At 32.9% G+C, this 17,281-nt stretch overlaps 1 protein-coding gene across 1 annotated transcript; it reads right to left on the bottom strand.

The window, feature by feature from the left end:
- Positions 1-14,510: 14,510 nt before the first annotated feature.
- On the bottom strand, positions 14,511-15,387 carry LOC131029338 (uncharacterized). The gene is made up of 2 exons (XM_059213581.1): positions 15,178-15,387; positions 14,511-15,095 (listed from the first exon to the last, which is right to left on the bottom strand). Exons 1-2 carry the CDS (start codon positions 15,190-15,192, stop codon positions 14,661-14,663), a joined length of 450 nt encoding a protein of 149 aa, XP_059069564.1. The 5' UTR covers positions 15,193-15,387; the 3' UTR covers positions 14,511-14,660.
- Between the last annotated feature and the right edge of the window lie 1,894 nt (positions 15,388-17,281).

Raw genomic sequence — 17,281 nt, 5'->3', positions numbered from 1 at the left:
TCTAGAGGTAAACTCACGTTTAGGCTTTGAAAGCCAAGGTTTCTCTTTAAACCATTCTCTTGCTTTCTTTGGAGGATTTTCTGCTGCAGTTTCAGCTGCCTTGAGTGCTTGTGTGCCACTAGCCAAGTTAAATATGGTGGATTTTGTTTTTGCCTTAACATTGTCTACCACTCCATCATTAACAACATTTCTGTTGTTATCTTTGTCGTACTTCCAGTATTTATTCTTTTCTTTAGAGCTAGAACTTTGTGATGTTTCTTTCCAAAGTGATATATCTCCCTTTTTTATAAGAACATCTTCCATTCTGAGGGCATTATCTACCATTTTGTTGAATGAAGGATGTACTTGCATATAGACATTGTATTTCAATTTAGGGATTAAATTGTTAACAAAGATATCCATTTTCTCAAAATCTGGAATTGTTCGTGAATATCTAGAGAACATCTTTCTCCATCATTGGAGAAAAGTGAGGAAGGGTTCTCCTATTTTTTGTTTGGTATTGCAAAGCTCTATCATAGTGACTGGATGATGAATGTTATAGGAATATTGTTGTAGGAATAGTTGGATTAATTATTCAAAAGTTTTTATTCCAATAGGTAGACTTGAGAACCGTTCCATAGCTTTCCCCCCTAAACTTCTTGGGAAAAGGTGCATGAGATATGTTTGGTCGTGCATGAACTCCATACATAAAGCACAAAATTCTCTCATATGGTCTTGAGGATTTGTATTCATGTCATATTTGTCAAACTTAGGCATTTATACGTTTGAGGGGAATGGAGGCATGTAGAGATTTTTGTCAAATGGGAATGGGCATATTGTGTCCAGAGAATATTGTTTTGGTGATTTGTCTTTGTTTTTTAGTTTTGTGATCTTAGTTCGCAATGCTTGTAATTGTTTGTTTAGCATTCCCAATGGTGTCTCTTCCTCTTTAGTGATGAGGGTTTCCACATCATAACTAGGAGGAAGCTTAGCGCCTTGTTTTGCTAGCTCTATTAAATAGTCCTCTTTTCTCTAGCCATGATAACCTTCATCATTTTTCAAAAATCTTTATCCTTTTGACATTTATGAATCTCTTTTTATGGAGGTTCAGAGGCTTCATATTCACTTGATGTGGAATCACTGTTGGTATCATGGATACTGATACCGTCATAAGTTTTGTGTTTAGCAACTTGTCTTTCTTGCCTTTCTCCAGATATGGTGGGAGATAGGGGTTGACCAAGGTTTGGTATATCGTAAATTGGTATTTGTGATGATGACAGTTTGTTTGAGATGAGTTTTTTTTACAAAGAATGGATTATCGTTTGACGAAAAGGGAGTTTATTTTCCTTTGTTTGTTTTGCTGCGAGAACTTTTGGTTTGAATGGGCATTACAACCGATAAGACCGAGAGCTAGATGTGTTGCAGAAGTCAAGATCAAATTGTAGCTAGTTGTTCGTTTAACGTAGTGATTGAGTGAAGTAACTAAGATCTATTCAGGTTTTAGGAATGATCTATCATGTGTAAGATGTTATCTAAGTTAACTTAGGTTTGATAAGATGCTTATTTGAATTGGCTAAGAGATGATCGACAAAATCGTGCAATGCAATGGCAGGGGTACACTATCAAGGTTGTTTATGCTCAGGAGGATGATAACCAATTTTAGGTTCATTGTAGACTGTTTTAGGCAAGTTTGACTATTTTAGACTGATAAAATCAGAGATTCGTACGACAGAATTTCTAGGACCAAACGATAATTTAACAACTTTAGGAAAATGACAGTATTGTTTCATACGAGTTGTTGCCTAGTACCGCACGATAGATGGGTATGTTTGAAACAAAAAATTGATAAATGAAATGTTTTATCATACGACATAGGATTCAGGATAAAACAACAGTTCCCTAAACATGATGACAGATAATAAGGTCTCATACGACTTAGAATGCAGGCTCAAACGATAGACTGTTAGGATTGATGAAATTTTGTACGACACGGATATGAAGCAAAATGATAAAAAAAAAGGCTCGTATGATTGTGTCTAGACAGAGATTAAATGTTGAGTTTTTGATAACTGAGTATGACCAGCTTTGAGGTGGACTGAATTTTCACTGACTGACGAAGACTAGTTTTTGACACTGGCAGAGTTTATCATTGAGTTATTTGGTATTGTTTTCTCCATTTTTGGTATTCTAGTTTCAGTTCCAGGGATGAAAACATAGAAAACATGCAATACGAATCATAAATTCAATCACAACATGCAAACCCTATGAAAGTTGGCTTAGAAAAGAAAACCTTTGCTTGTTGACTTAGGTACACACCCAATAGCTAATTAGAATATGACCACTGAGTCTCATGCAATGGATTCTCAATGCCGTATTAGTCGACTCCAAAGGCTAATGGGGGCACCATATGGCAAGTGTCTTGGGAGAGTTACTATCTCTATTTCATGAATATTATCAACCTTTCGAAAGTGAACCAGGTAGCTTCTAATTTGAATTGGAACTAGTAAGGGGTCCGTTTAGCGTGTTGAGGTATAAACTCAATTAAGAGGTCTCCCAGCCTTGAAAACCAAGGTTTAATATACCCAAAGGTACAGAGGAGAGCTATTCTCGAGCACTATCGTTGACTTGATTTTCATCAAATCACGTTTGTTTTATAGTGGGTTTGAGTACTTGGCATAGAGTTATTATCTCCTTGGGAGGGTAGGCCCGCTAAAGATATGCAAATCTCAAACTTAAAGAAAATGCTTCAAGGGTCAGGATTTCTGATTGTCTATACAGACAAGAGAATACTCTCCTACCTCTCAGAATTCTCTTAAAACACAAAATACAAATTTGTTCTTTAACTAGATAGCAAGTTAGGTGCCTAAAAATCAATTTAAGGAATACACGATGTTTTGTTGATTCTCTTTAGGCAACCTACAAAAACAACACATCAGTAGTCATGTTGTTTTTATTCTTTGACAGGTGTATGTTTGATTGATAAATTATTTGACAAGTGTCCTGCAAGAAACTAGTTAGGCTGTGAAAATCTCAGGCAGACAGAAGACAATCTAGGGTTAGTTTTAGTGTAATCAAAATTGAACAGAAAACCTGAAGAATGAAACTTGTTTTAACCCAACAAAATACAACATCGTACAACAATCTTTACAGAATAAATGACAAAATCCTTTTATCGTACGAGTTAGAACTGAGCATGAAACGACAGAAGACAAAACTAGATATTCAGAACAGAATTTTGTACGAGTCCATTTACTAGTTCGTATGAGTCCATTTATTGGTTCGTACGATAAAACATAGACTTTGACAAAATGTTGTATGATGTAGTAATACCACTCGTACGATATTTCACGGAGATTGTATGGACTAAACCTACAAGGTAATAAAAAAATGATTTTGAGGCCAAAGTATTGAATTCCTACCCCACGATGGGAGCCAAAAATGTGTGTGTCAAAAGTGAACCTGTATTTGTATTTGAAATACACAACACTTCAATTAAGTCATTAGATGCATGGTTAGTAAAGCAATAATCAATGAATAATAAACCATTACAAAGTGACCCATTTCCTTCTAGTAGATGCGAGTTTAGATTGCTCTCAGATTGCTAAGCTATCCAATGACTAGACAACACCTAAACAAAGGATTTTTAAATCTATATGAGCATGAATATGAGCTAAATGAATGCAATATTTAAGCAATATATGCAAGATTAATCTAACATGATTTAAGAAATATATGAATATTTAAGCTAAATGATTTAATGAATATGAAATAACTAATATGCAATATCTCAATGCAAATTTTCAATGAACCTAGAGAAAAAACAACCTAATAACAATATATTCTCCAGGATACTTAAATGAAAGATGAGAGCCTAAATTTATAGAAAATTCAAAAAGAAACCAATGGCTGAGATCAAATGATGATGAGCGGTCAACATTTTCCAAGAGGAACCACAATCTAGGTGAATTGATGTGATTGGATGATTTTCTCAGTTTTAAAGGAAATTGAATTAAAATTAAGATAAAATCAGAAAAAAACTGATTTATTTTCTATTTCATTCAATTATAATATTTAATTATTTTATTTGCTTTCTTTGAGATTATTTATCAATTTTTAATTTGTTTTTCAAGATTATCTCCAATTGATTTCTTTTCTCAAATTTTAATTCTTTTTTCAAATTAATTCCTCTTTTTGATGATTTAATGGCAAATTGATTTATTTAATTAAATATGCTAGGATATTCAATAAAATAAATAGGATAATTATTTAAAAATGATTTACTTGGAATGATTTAATTAATTAAATAAATATTTAATTAATATCGGTTGATTAATTTTCCATGTGACATTGATGATTTTATAAATTAGTTGTGTGCGCAAGATTTATTTTAATTGCCTTTGGTTAGGACCTTGGTGACGTTGCCGAGATTAGGGGCTAATGGTTTAGATGACCATTTTTAGGGTATTACAGCTTCGAATCCAATGTGATAAATGAATGTTAAAATGCATTTTTATCCTTCGAATATGTAACTTTAAGTTGTAATAATTGCTTAATCTTAAAGTTTTTTGGATGCCCTATTTCTTAAGAATACTTCACTAGAATTTCAGATTGGCATGAAGTCTTTCGGAGATCTTTCAAGATCAATTACACAACCATTCAGAATCATCTACAACCTTCCATAGCTAGTTATAGATCTCAGAAAGGGGGTTTTAAGGATCTGCATGAAAAGATTTTCCCTAAGACCAAATGCCTAAGTTACCAGATGAGGTTCCAACACCGGAATCAGGTGTGGACCCATTTACTGCATGTGAATCATCCTTGTTTACCCACATCCTCTTGTGCCACTCTTTTATTTCCTCAACCTTTTCTTTTCCCTTACCATCTGACTTGTTCTTGGTTGTCAGAGTATTCTTGCTCATATTCTTACTTCTACAAAAGTTTGCAATGTGACCAGATTTGTTGCAAGCATAGCAAATAATGTCATTTCTATAATTAGGCCTTAAATTTCCTTAATTTCCCATTCATCTACATTGGTTAGCAATGTGTCCAAATCTTCCACGGGCATAGCATCTCACATTTCTCCTATTTACCATACTTTTACATTCAATTGACTTATGGCCATACTTGTTGCAATTGAAATATTATCTGGAGAATGATGAATTATTCTGATTTACCCTATTTCTGGGTTGACTTGCCATATGACCAAATTTATTGCAAACAAAGCATTTACCATTGAATTTATAAACATTAGTTTGCCTTACCGAAGATCTCTTGTTCTTCTGATGATGAGGTTTAGCATTGCTTTGACTAGATCCGGAGCTTTCTACTTTCTCAAGACCATGTCCTCCCATGTCACCTTTATTCTTCTAACTTTGTAGCATCTCATCCAACTTAGCTGAGCTAGCTTTGAATTTTTATTTTTACTCATTAGCAGTGGTAAGTTCATCTTTCAGAATTATCATCTACCTTTCAATCTCTTGCTCATCATTCTTGAATTGAGTCAATTCAAGATTCAATAGGTGATTTTCATGAAGTCTGCAACATTCATTAGATCTATCCTTCAATGATTGAGTCATAATCTCTTCATTCTACTTCCTGTCTTCAATCTCCTTTGTTACCTTCATTGCAATTGATTGCATTTCATTCTTCAAGACTGCATTATCTCTAGCAAGTTTTTCACATTCATTTGTCTTGTCTTTTAGGACTTGATTATCAATTCTTTGCTCTTCTTTCTCCTTGAGTTTGTCCATCAGCTCCTTTCTCTTTTTTATGGATGTGTTCACTTGTTATTTTAATGATTCAATGAAATTTTCAGATTCACTTAGATTTATTCTTAGGCTACTTGCTTCATTCCTTGATGCATCTAGGTCTTCAAGTGCCACAATAAATTGTTTATGTAAACCAGAGTCTATTGATTCACTATTTCAGATCTTACTCAAGTTGTTAGGCTTCCTCGGAGGAACTAGGCTATGATACCAATTGTTGGAATCAATGAATGTTGAGAGGGGGGGCGGTGAATCACTATTTTGCAATTAACAACTTTCTTAAACTAATTCTTAAACCACCAGATGAAAATAAATAAAAGAAAAGTGCAGAAACTAAATACAAACAAGCTCAAAACCATAACATCAGAATTTTTATGTGGAAACCCAAAAAGGAAAACACCACAGTGGTATTGAGACCCACAATATTATAATACTATGATCAGGAGTATAATATAATGGCAAGGGAATGCACATTCATTTTGGCACATTGCCTAGAGCTCACTGCTTAATTACAAAGAAGACGGTTAAAAACCCTTGAGGAATCACTGTCCTACAAATGATTATAAATGATAATTGATTGTTTGAACTGATGAGTAACATCTACAAATACCAAAATACAGTTTTGGTTAAGGATAAATAGTCTTCTTCCACTGTTATGACTCACTGCTATGTTCTTCTCTTCTTTGTCCTATACCAAAGCATCAATCCAAGGATAGCACATGTCAAACTGCACATAGATGCTCATACACTCTTCACACATCAAAATACATGCATAAAATGATCAAATAGATCAGCCTAATATATCTATACCACTTGATTAGATCGCTAATATCTCGACCTTTAAATAGTTGTAAAACATGAGACGTGTAATAATAAGTCCACTACTATTTGGAGACTTCTCTAGTGTGGCCCATTTCCTATTTTTTGGCAACCCAGATCATTATAGGTGGGGACAAGAATAAGCAAGAACCGCCTACTTTTGAGAAATGGAAAAAAAACAAGGAGCTGTGGCAGGAAATTGTTGATGGGGGAATTATCCCCTTCTTAGAAAGACTCCATGGCCCTTCTCCTCTGCTCACGGAAACCTTTTTCAATGGGTGGAAGAAAGGGGATCTAAGGGCTTATGGTGTTGATTACCAACTGGATGAAACCATGGTGGCTACGGTTACTGGTCTAGAGATGAATGGTAGAAGGTTTTATAGAGATAGGAAAACAGGGGAGGAAGACTTGGCAAATTTTTTCGACAAAGATAAGGAGTCTTCAAGAGTTAACAAAATGGTTGATGTTGGCTACAAAAGGAAAGATCTTATGGCTCCCTGGGTGGACATGGCTGAGTTGATCATGAGTTATATTACGTTTGATGGAAGATATGCCAGTATCTTTTCCTACCATTTTACCATTTTGAACCACTTTAGGCATGGTAAAATTATTTCTATTCCTTTCTATCTGGCCTCCTCTTTTGGAGAATAGTCTTGAAAAACATGTGGAGAATCTAAATAATCTTGTTCTCCATGAAGGCCTTATTGTGCTCATCATGGAGTACGCTAAGACCCTTGAAATTGTCCCCTCTCTCTTTGAGAAAGGCCAACATACTAATATCCAGGAAGTCTCTGACTCGGATATGGAATTGAAGGATAGTGGGGGTGCCAAACCTTTTGATGACCCTAATTATAAGTCGGTGGAAGAAGGTGAGATGATGGTCACCCCTGGTATGTGTAGCAGTAAGAATCCCCCCAGATGGGTGGCTAGCAAATATAAATCTACCAGCAAGCTAATTTCTAAGGTCGAGCCTCTTTCTAAAAAGAAGAAGCTTGCGGCTAAGGACTATGGTCTGAAGACTTCGGACCAAGAAATTAAACTGGACATTCCACTTAACATCATGAAGGAAAAATAGGAGACCATGCCTAAATTGTAATAACCCACCTTATTTAACCCAACAAAATTTGACCTTTTTTTTTTTTTTGTTAAATTTAATTATTTGTGTTTGATTCAATCGCATACTTTGGGCATCCATCCATTTGGATTAGGCATTCATCCATCCAGGATGAGCATCTAACCATACAGGTTAGGCACTTCTCCATACGGGACATAAGATTTGATCTATCCAATACGGGATAGGCATCTACCCATACAAGGTAGGCATCTATCCAAATCAGGATAGGTATCTACCCATGCGGGGTAGGTATCTATCCAATTAGGATAGGAGGTGCTCTGGCCAGAGACTTAGACTCATCGGGACCATTCGGGTCCTGAGCCACTCGCTAAGTACTACACTCTTCTAACAGAAGTGCACTGAGGTTGTCATCCTTAGGAGTAATTGAATAACATAATACAAGCTTGAATTCCACCTTGAAATTTGGCTTAAAGCCTTGGGAAGTCAAGTGAATCCATACGAGATTCCTTCCGAGTATGCACTGAATTACCTTTTTCCAATTTTAATTATCTTATCTTTCAAAATAGGATTCTTACTCAATATTTCCCACAAATGCCTGAGTACAAGGGACAACTCCATCCCAAGATTACCTACATACCCGCTTTGGCACGGGATCAAGGCGTAAAGTATGTAGTTCTATTTTCTACTCTGTGGTTTGGTGTAAACTGATTAGTGGGTACGCAACCCTTTCTAGGGTCAATGTCCCAGACTACCCATGATGGTAGCACTTACACAAAGGCTCAAGATGGCCTATTGTTTGTGCCCTAACAACTACATCCTAACACCTATCATGAGCGTCACCCTTGACCAAATTGTCAATCACCAATATCTCTTCAAGATTGAAATCAATTTCATAAAAGCATTTTACTTAACCAACCCTAAAGGGGTTTAATATGGTTTATCTCAATGGATGTAAAATCATTTAAAAATTATCTTATTAGATTATCAGTCCAAGAGGGATTACCCACCCCTTGGATTTTAACTTCCAAGTGTCCCTTATTACTCCCCGATGATTTATAGGGACAATGCCATAGACGTCGTTGATGTAGCTTTATTAGGCATTAAGTGCAGTAGTTCAGTACGATGGCATTACTCGTAAGCATGACCGAGAGGCACTGTATATACCGAATGCTACTAGGTTTTGGTTTCCATCTTCCTTTATTTAGTTTTCTAACTAAGAGCTATGAAAACATCATACTTGAAAACAATTACTAATTGAACGTGTATAATTTAATAATTGAAATAACTACTTGATGAATTACATGGAATAAAAAAAACCATTACTAAAATTATTAATTATTCAAACTTGAAATATAACTTGCATAATAATGACAATTAGGAAATTTGGATGAAGATGAAGAAAATGTAACTTTGTCATTAATAAATGCAATTAAGTAATTCGTATGAAGCAAGGATAGAGTAAGTAATATGCAAGGTTGAGGAATGCGTTGGTTTCTATCATGAGAATAATCAATTATAGGGTCACTGGACCCGAAAATAGTAATTATCTTAGACATTTGGTTGAAATCATATTAATATGAATTAATTGCCAAAAAGCTAACTAGGTGCCCCAATGGATCTTAAATGAATTGAACAACTTTAATTATATAATATACAAATATAAAGTTTACTTAAGATAAATTAATTATGAATATACTACACATTAATCCTTGATATTTATAAATTTTTCTAAGTTAAATTTAATAACTTAAAAATTTATTCTAAGAAAAGAATGTAACAATTCTTAAATGGAAATATATATATATATATATATATATGTATATATATACATATATATATATATATATATGGTTACATTCCCAGATTAATAAATTGCATAAAAGAAGAGTATATAAATAGATATGTGTATAAGAAAAATACTAATGTAAGAGTGAAAATAATAATTTAATCATAGGGACGAAATTACAATAGAGAATAGTTTGAAATGAACAGAGAAATAATTTTCTCTAGCGATACATAGATAACAGGTTTATGATGAGAAATACAAAACTTTTCAAGAAGATTTAATATTCACACAAAGGGAATTATATTCTATTTTTCAACTAATATTCACAAAGAGAGATTTATTTCCAGCATTCACAAGGAAAGAATTTATTTCCAGCATTCACAGGGAAAGAATTTATTTCTAGCATTCACAAGGAAATAATTTATTTCCAGCATTCATAGGGAAAGAATTTATTTCCAGCATTCACAGGGAAATAATTTATTTCTAGCATTCACAGGGATGAATAACACAGAGGTTTATTCACAGGGAAATATATTCTTCAAATTTCAACTATTATTCACAGAGAGAATATATATCTAGATATATATGTAAAAATAATAATAATTGAGTAATCAAATGAGAATAAAGATTTATTTACAGGGATGAATAGCACAGAGGATTATTCACAGGGAAATATATTCTTTAAATTTCAACTAATATTCACAGGGAGATTTTCTTTCAGATTTTCATTCGAAGAGCCAGAGAAATGAATTTGAGGGAATAAATATTAAGATTCATATCATTTAATCACACAGGGAAGATTTTTAATCTCGGAAAAAGAATTTTAAATAAGGGGAAATATGATTTTCAAATAGATCTAAAATCTTTGGAAAAGCAAAAAGAAAGATCATATGCATATTTTCTAAATAAAATAAATAGTAGAGCTGCATTTTATTCCTAAATAAGAAGAAGAGATTTATTTATTCATTCACAGAGAGAGAGACAGATTTATTTATTTTTATATTCAATATCATCTCTAGTTTTCAAGAGAAAGCATAAAAGCAAAAATCTGATTTTCTACCTTTTAAATAGATTAAATAAAATATGCAAGGGAAATCTGCATTTATATTTTAAAAGAGAAAGAATTATATCACTGCATTTCTTTAAAGAAAACAAAATAGATTTTCTTCCTATCTAGCAATTAAAAAAAATGGTTCTTTCAGAAAACTATATTCAACTAAAGAATCTAGAAACTATATATATTTTTTTGATAAATACAAATTCCTCATATGACAAAAGGAGAGAACCCGGTTTATTGAAGCTTGATGTTGAATCCTCTAGCTATCCTTTGATCCTTCCTTGCAACTTGAGAGAGATCCTTCAAACAACCACTTAAAAATCCTGCATCAAAAATGAGACTACCAAAGAAGATCCTACTACTAAAACTTGGGAAATTTCCTTCAAAACATAATCGACTCCCTTCTTTGAAACTTGCTTACAATTTTATAAGAAAAATCCCTCCATTCCACTATCTAGAGAATTTAATTAAAAAAGAGATTCTTTTCCAATATTGGACTCATGCAAATTGATTAAAAACTTAGTGGGGGAGTTACATGCAAGGTGGTGGAGATTCCTCTAGAAGCTTCCATTTCCTCCTAGAACATGTGCCATAATTGGGACTGGAAAATAAATAAATAAAAATAATGCCTTTTGAATTATATTCTCCAAGTGTGTGTTTGTGTGTGTTCATTTTATTCTTTGGTATTTATTCAATCATTTAAATAGCTTAACCAAAAATATAATAGAATTGTATTTAAATCAAAAAGTGATAAAAGAGGGTTGTGACATAAATAAGCGGATAGTGGGTTATAGAGGAATGGTACTCTGATGAACCTCATGATGGTAGCGATCAGAAGCCAGGAGAGATACTGAAAGTGGGTAGAGAAAGAAATTGATATCCTCAAAGTGGGGGTTAAGGAGATAATAGATATCTTCATAGCTTCACCAGAGCCTACAAAATCTAAGAAGCTCATGATTATGACCCAGAACCTCTCCCAAGATGTCAAGGTTATGAAATGCAACCATGAACAAAGAATTGAAAAGGTGGAACAGTCTATGGCAGAGATAAAGAAAAACCTCAAGAACCTAATCGACATAAGCAAGGAGGCCATGAATAATAGTATGGAGGGGTTCAAAAAGATCAATGTCATGGTTGCGGAGTACTGATCCATTCACAGTGATCCTGAGAAAGATCTTGGAGGGGAAGACATTGATGCTGGCGGCAACAAAACGACAAGCCCTAGTTCCAAGACTAGAAGCAGGAGCAGAAATAAGGGCACCTCCAGATTCATTATGGAAGAATTAGAGGAAATAAAAAAGATTACCATCTAGAAGAACAAGGAGCTAGTGCACTCTCTTATTTGAGTGCTTTTGTTTTGTTGTCTGTGTCTCTTTTGATTTCGTGTTTGTTCTGGGGTGCTCCCCTATTTTGTTGTTGGTTTTTGTTTGTTTGGCTGATGGCCGAATTTTGTAAAACTTTTGGTTTCGGGTCCATGTAAAACCCATTTATCTTTATCAAAAATAATAAGTCAGCTCAATCCGATCACAAATCCATATACAAACTTTAAAAAATTGTTAATATGCTTCACACATGTCGGCTCGACCACCTCAAACTCAAAACCAATCACCGAAATCATTCTGAAGATTTTGCATAACACACTTCATCAAAATAACTAAAATAACTCTATCTTCCTACAATACCAAATACCAGATCTTCAATTTGGCACAAGAATCAACACCAAAGACTAAGAATTGCAAATTAAACTATCTCAAACATCCAATCAACTATATCTTCCATTGCAACCAAAACTATGCAACCAAAATTGAGTTTTGCTCAATGTACCCATTCTCTGTATTACACCTTCTAGACTTAAGAAAAATAGATACCAAACTTTTGGTAGAACAATTCTGCTATACTGAATGTGATTTCTGATCAGAGTTGCCATCAATGACAACCCAAAAACTTTCCTTAAGCACTTAACTCAACTGGTACAATGTATCTTGCCAACATTTATATGCTAATACATTTGAGTTCTGACATGGTTAATACCATGTGATGGCTTATGCTAATAAAAAATATCACATGATGTGTTCAACCAAAATTATATTCTCACCTAAACATGATTAGTGACCATAATGTGTATATTTTTATAAAGAAAAATAATATTTTGAAACATGTGAATGATAGTGTTTTAATTTGTGTTTTATAAGACAATACAAAATACCAAAATGTGTGATATAAATTTTATGTTTAAATTAAGAGAGGAAGCTTAGTGAAACTTAAACTAACTGTATACGTAGAACTAAAAACAAAATTTACAAGTATATGTCATAGGTTGTCTATAAATATCTATGATAGAGAAAATATCAACATACTTTCATTACCAATGGTTATTACCATACAAAGGTTTTAAAATTTTGATTTCTCTTTGGCATATCAATCAAAACTAATTAGATCAAAATTATGCTATAGTAATGGTCCTTGTTGGCAATAACCAATAATTTTATACTCTATAAATAGAATAATATAATGTATAATATTGTCCAAGGGGTTGAGCTTAACTGGTTAAAACACTGGGTTCTCATTGTGAAGACCCAAGTTCAACTCCCAATAGGGACATCTAAAATGAATCCTAAGTTGTGACTCCTGTGGAGACCCAAGTTCAACTCCCAATAGGGACATCTAAAATGAATCCTAAGTTGTGACTCTTGGCCTTCCATAAAAATGGGGAAGGTCTGGGGTCAATCTAATCAAACATAATAATAATAATAATAATAATAATAATAATAATAATATTGCGGCATTAGTAGTAATATACAAAGTCACAACTAAGTGACTTTGTATATTACTACTAAGTGTGACAACTTTTGAATCTTATAAATAAACAATAAAGAACTTTAAAATAAATCTTCAAAATCTCATATGTATAAAGAACTTTAAATAAATCTTCCATAGAATTTGAAATTAAGTTAAGTGGGCATGTCAAGCACATAATGATGGGCCCAAAATAATGCAAATTAACTTCAATTTAGCATTGTCAATTTCCTCTATAACTATAAATAACTCAATATGTCCATATGCTTTGTTTTTGCCTTTAAATATAGACTCTTGATCAAGCAATATTTCCTATTAATTTCAATTCAAATTCAAACCTTTCATTCTTAAATCTTCAAACTGGTGACTTTATTTGAATAAGTTATTAAAATATTATGGTCATATGCTAGCACACTAAGATTATGTCATGGGTCATAGATAGTATGAGGTGATGACTTATGCTAATAAGAAAAGCTCATGATGTGTTCAACCTAAATTATATTCTCACATAAGCATATAATCATACAAATAGTCTAGAAAATGTGTGGATGACATGATTAGGGACCATAATGTGTATAGTAGATAAATGAAAAAAAAGAATATAGAACATGTGAATGTACATGTTTATATTAGTCTTGTATAAAACAAGAAAATGTGATAAATTTTATCTTTAAATTAAAAAAGGGAGCTAAAAAAAACCTAAACTATTCTTAGAGTTAAAACAACAAACAAAATTAACTCTTAAAAATAATAAAATGGAAGATAAACAAGTGCAACGTGAGACATTACTTTACAAAGAGAAATTCTAAATAATCTCTCTTCCACGTCATGCTTAATAGTAACCAGTACTAATGTAAAAGGAAGAATTTTTTATGAGAAATGTTAGTCTGCTTAAACCAATTCAACTATCAATCATCTCAGTTAAAGTATTAGTACAAAAACTAATCAACAGAAATACATGACATTAATTACATCATAAATAAGTTGAATTATTTTTCTATTACAAGGAAGGCAATGGCTATCCAGTTTTTAAAATACACCAATACATTGGTTAATATACAAATATACCACGAAGAGTAATGAAGTACAGATTCAGAGAGCTAAAATACATTTATCTACTTGTACAAATTTGTTTTAAAATAAAGCTCATTCACTTGTCTATATTGAAATATCAAATTGATTTTACTGTCACTCAAATATCTGATTACAAGTAACAAAGTCTATCCCATAAAAACAGGAAAAGCTAAGTATATGTATTATAAACATAAAGCGATATTGCCTCGTCCTGATACTAAGCACATTGACATGATAAAAACTAACCAAAACCCATTAGTGCCATTTCTGCCTTGCCCTATATATCTACTGAAAAAGGGAATCCATTATCTACTGTAAAACAGAATGGGTTAAAATGTTTTTCATCCTGTTCACAGAAAAAGCTGTTTTCATAGAGTCTTGACAAATTCTGAGTACTCTACAGGCCTCCAAGTCAGCGAGACCATATTTCAAACTGATAATATACGATGATGGCTGCACAGTGTAAAAAACTGCAAGTAAAGCCGACAAGCAAAATATCGCTGAATTGAAAAAGAAACGGAAAAAGGTACGATCCGCTCCCCGAGTCCTAGTAATCACAAGTACTAATGCCACAATAAAAGATGCAACAATAGCACCCACTACAAATAGATTGAAAAAAAGGCCATTAGCTTTGATGGTGGTGATTATGCTACGGAATCCAAGACATACGCAAAAAGCCGTCCATGAAATGCAAATGCCGGCCATCACAGGGTCTGTTTCCTCAAGTTGTCCATCAGATTTTGCCTGCAAATCTCACCCAAAAATAGTGTTAATACTTTCATGTGTGCCCACCAAATTTAAAAAGAAATGTTCATATTTATTTTACCTCCATGGAATCCATAGGGCCGATGTTTTCTGAGTTGCCTAAATCTCTTCCTCGCCGCGTTGTCCTTTAGGATTTCTTGTAATAACCCTAAATGCAACTCTTTTGGGGTTTCTTGTATGGTGCACCTTGGAAGGCTCCTGAGGCTAAAATATTATGAACGAGTGAAAAAGATGATACGATTCGGACAGAAGTTATGACCTGAAGCCTAAATTGTTTGATTTCTCACAAATGAATGCACCACATGTAGATGTCTATATGATGCACCTACATCCTAGAAGAATGTACAACTGCATTGACCATTGGAATGTTACACACCCCATGTTTTGGTAATATAATGGCTCTTCAATCTGCACAAACATCAAAAATGGATTTCAACCTCCTACATCAAAGTTTAAACTCTCATTTTAGCTCTAAAAAGTGATATCGTCAACAACAACTCACAATCTCTCTAATTTTTAGAAAACTCTACAACACTCTTTCTCTTTTCTCTTACATGGTAGCATACTAAATCTTTATTTATCACATTGATGCCATTGATTGAAGCTTTGGAGATTTCTTTTCCTTTCCTGTGCGGCAAATTTGTCTTTTAGATAGTTTTTCTTCCTTTACCAAAAGATTGGTAAAAGTGTCTTTGAAACTCTCTTTGAACATATTGCATTATCTTTAATTTGATAGTATATAGTCATTTCATTTGTATCTTTATATCTCTTTTGTCTCTTTATCTTGATTATTCATGGAGGCAGAAACACTAAAACAGGGGTTTGACTATTGGAATGGCCCTATACAACCACCCCAAAATTTCTCCTTGCACTTATGTGTCCAATTCTTCAGGGGTGACTGTCCCATGGAAGCTCTTCCAACTTTCTAGCCATCTTGGGCAATATCTCCTCCTTTTATTTTTCATTATTCCATTTATTTTAAATTAATAATACTATCATTATTTGTTATTGCATCTCATTCTACAAATTACTTTCCTTAGAATCTATGTAAGATTGTACTATCATTTTCTCATGATAGTCTATTTTCTACCTATATGAGATTGCCAACATTTTGCATTGGATAAACATTATGGATAAAGAGATAGCTAAACTATTTGGAATGTCTATGTTAACTACACTTTCTATTTTTGAAGTCCCCACAATTTATTTATATTATGCATTCATAACATAAACAAAGATGTATAACACTTCCTAAAGTAAACTTTAACTTCATAATTAATAAGATAAACTCGAAGGTTGAGATTACCTTTGGTTTATCTAAGTCCATTGTAGGAAGTTGAGCCCTTAGAGGATAGATATACTTTTATTGTAGTTAAATTGTCACACTCTTCATTTTGTTGAACCCAATGTGAACACTTCCAAGGGTAAAAATTTGTGCAAAATCAGATAGATCTATTAGTAGAAACTTTTTGTAAATTTTTCTTCTCTTTTTCCTTGTGTTTTTTGGATAGTGTATTGTGTGAGTATCTCATGAGATTCACAACATAGTCTACCACTTCTAGGAACGTAATTATAAGGATTTTGTGGAACTTAAATATCTCTAAAACTAGGCGTACTCATAGTCCTCTTAGACTAGGACCAATATTTTAAAACAATCCTAATTTTCCCAATAATGTTCCTATATTTTTAAATTTTGTATCAAACTCTCCCATTGAATCTCCTCCTCTTATATATCATGATGTGATATCAGGCCCCCGCTTTAAGCAAGTCTATTCTCTAGAGAACTTGACCTAGAATTTTAGGACTTTCTTAATCGAGATTCTCTTCTTAACACTCAAGCAGCCCCTATTATTGAGAATATGAGAGAATTACTCATCTCATATTTCAAGGTCCTTCAACTTATATGTGAGGAAAAATATTTAAATTTTTGAAATGTATTAATTAATAAGAATTGACTTTGAGTAAAAAAGTATTGATTGTATATAGAGAAAACTAATACTTAACTTGTTAGGTGTATGTATTAAATAATTTAGACATTATAGAAAATAGTAGATTTTCAAACAAAATTTGAATTATGTATTGATTCATAGATAATTGTTTATTACTTAAAACTATAGATATTATTTAATTTAATTTTATTGGGATAATTTTGAATAGATAGTAAA

The sequence above is a fragment of the Cryptomeria japonica genome, chromosome 10 (assembly GCF_030272615.1).
Source record: "Cryptomeria japonica chromosome 10, Sugi_1.0, whole genome shotgun sequence".
Classification (NCBI taxonomy): domain Eukaryota; kingdom Viridiplantae; phylum Streptophyta; class Pinopsida; order Cupressales; family Cupressaceae; genus Cryptomeria; species Cryptomeria japonica.
This window is presented reverse-complemented; position numbering and strand designations above follow the sequence as displayed.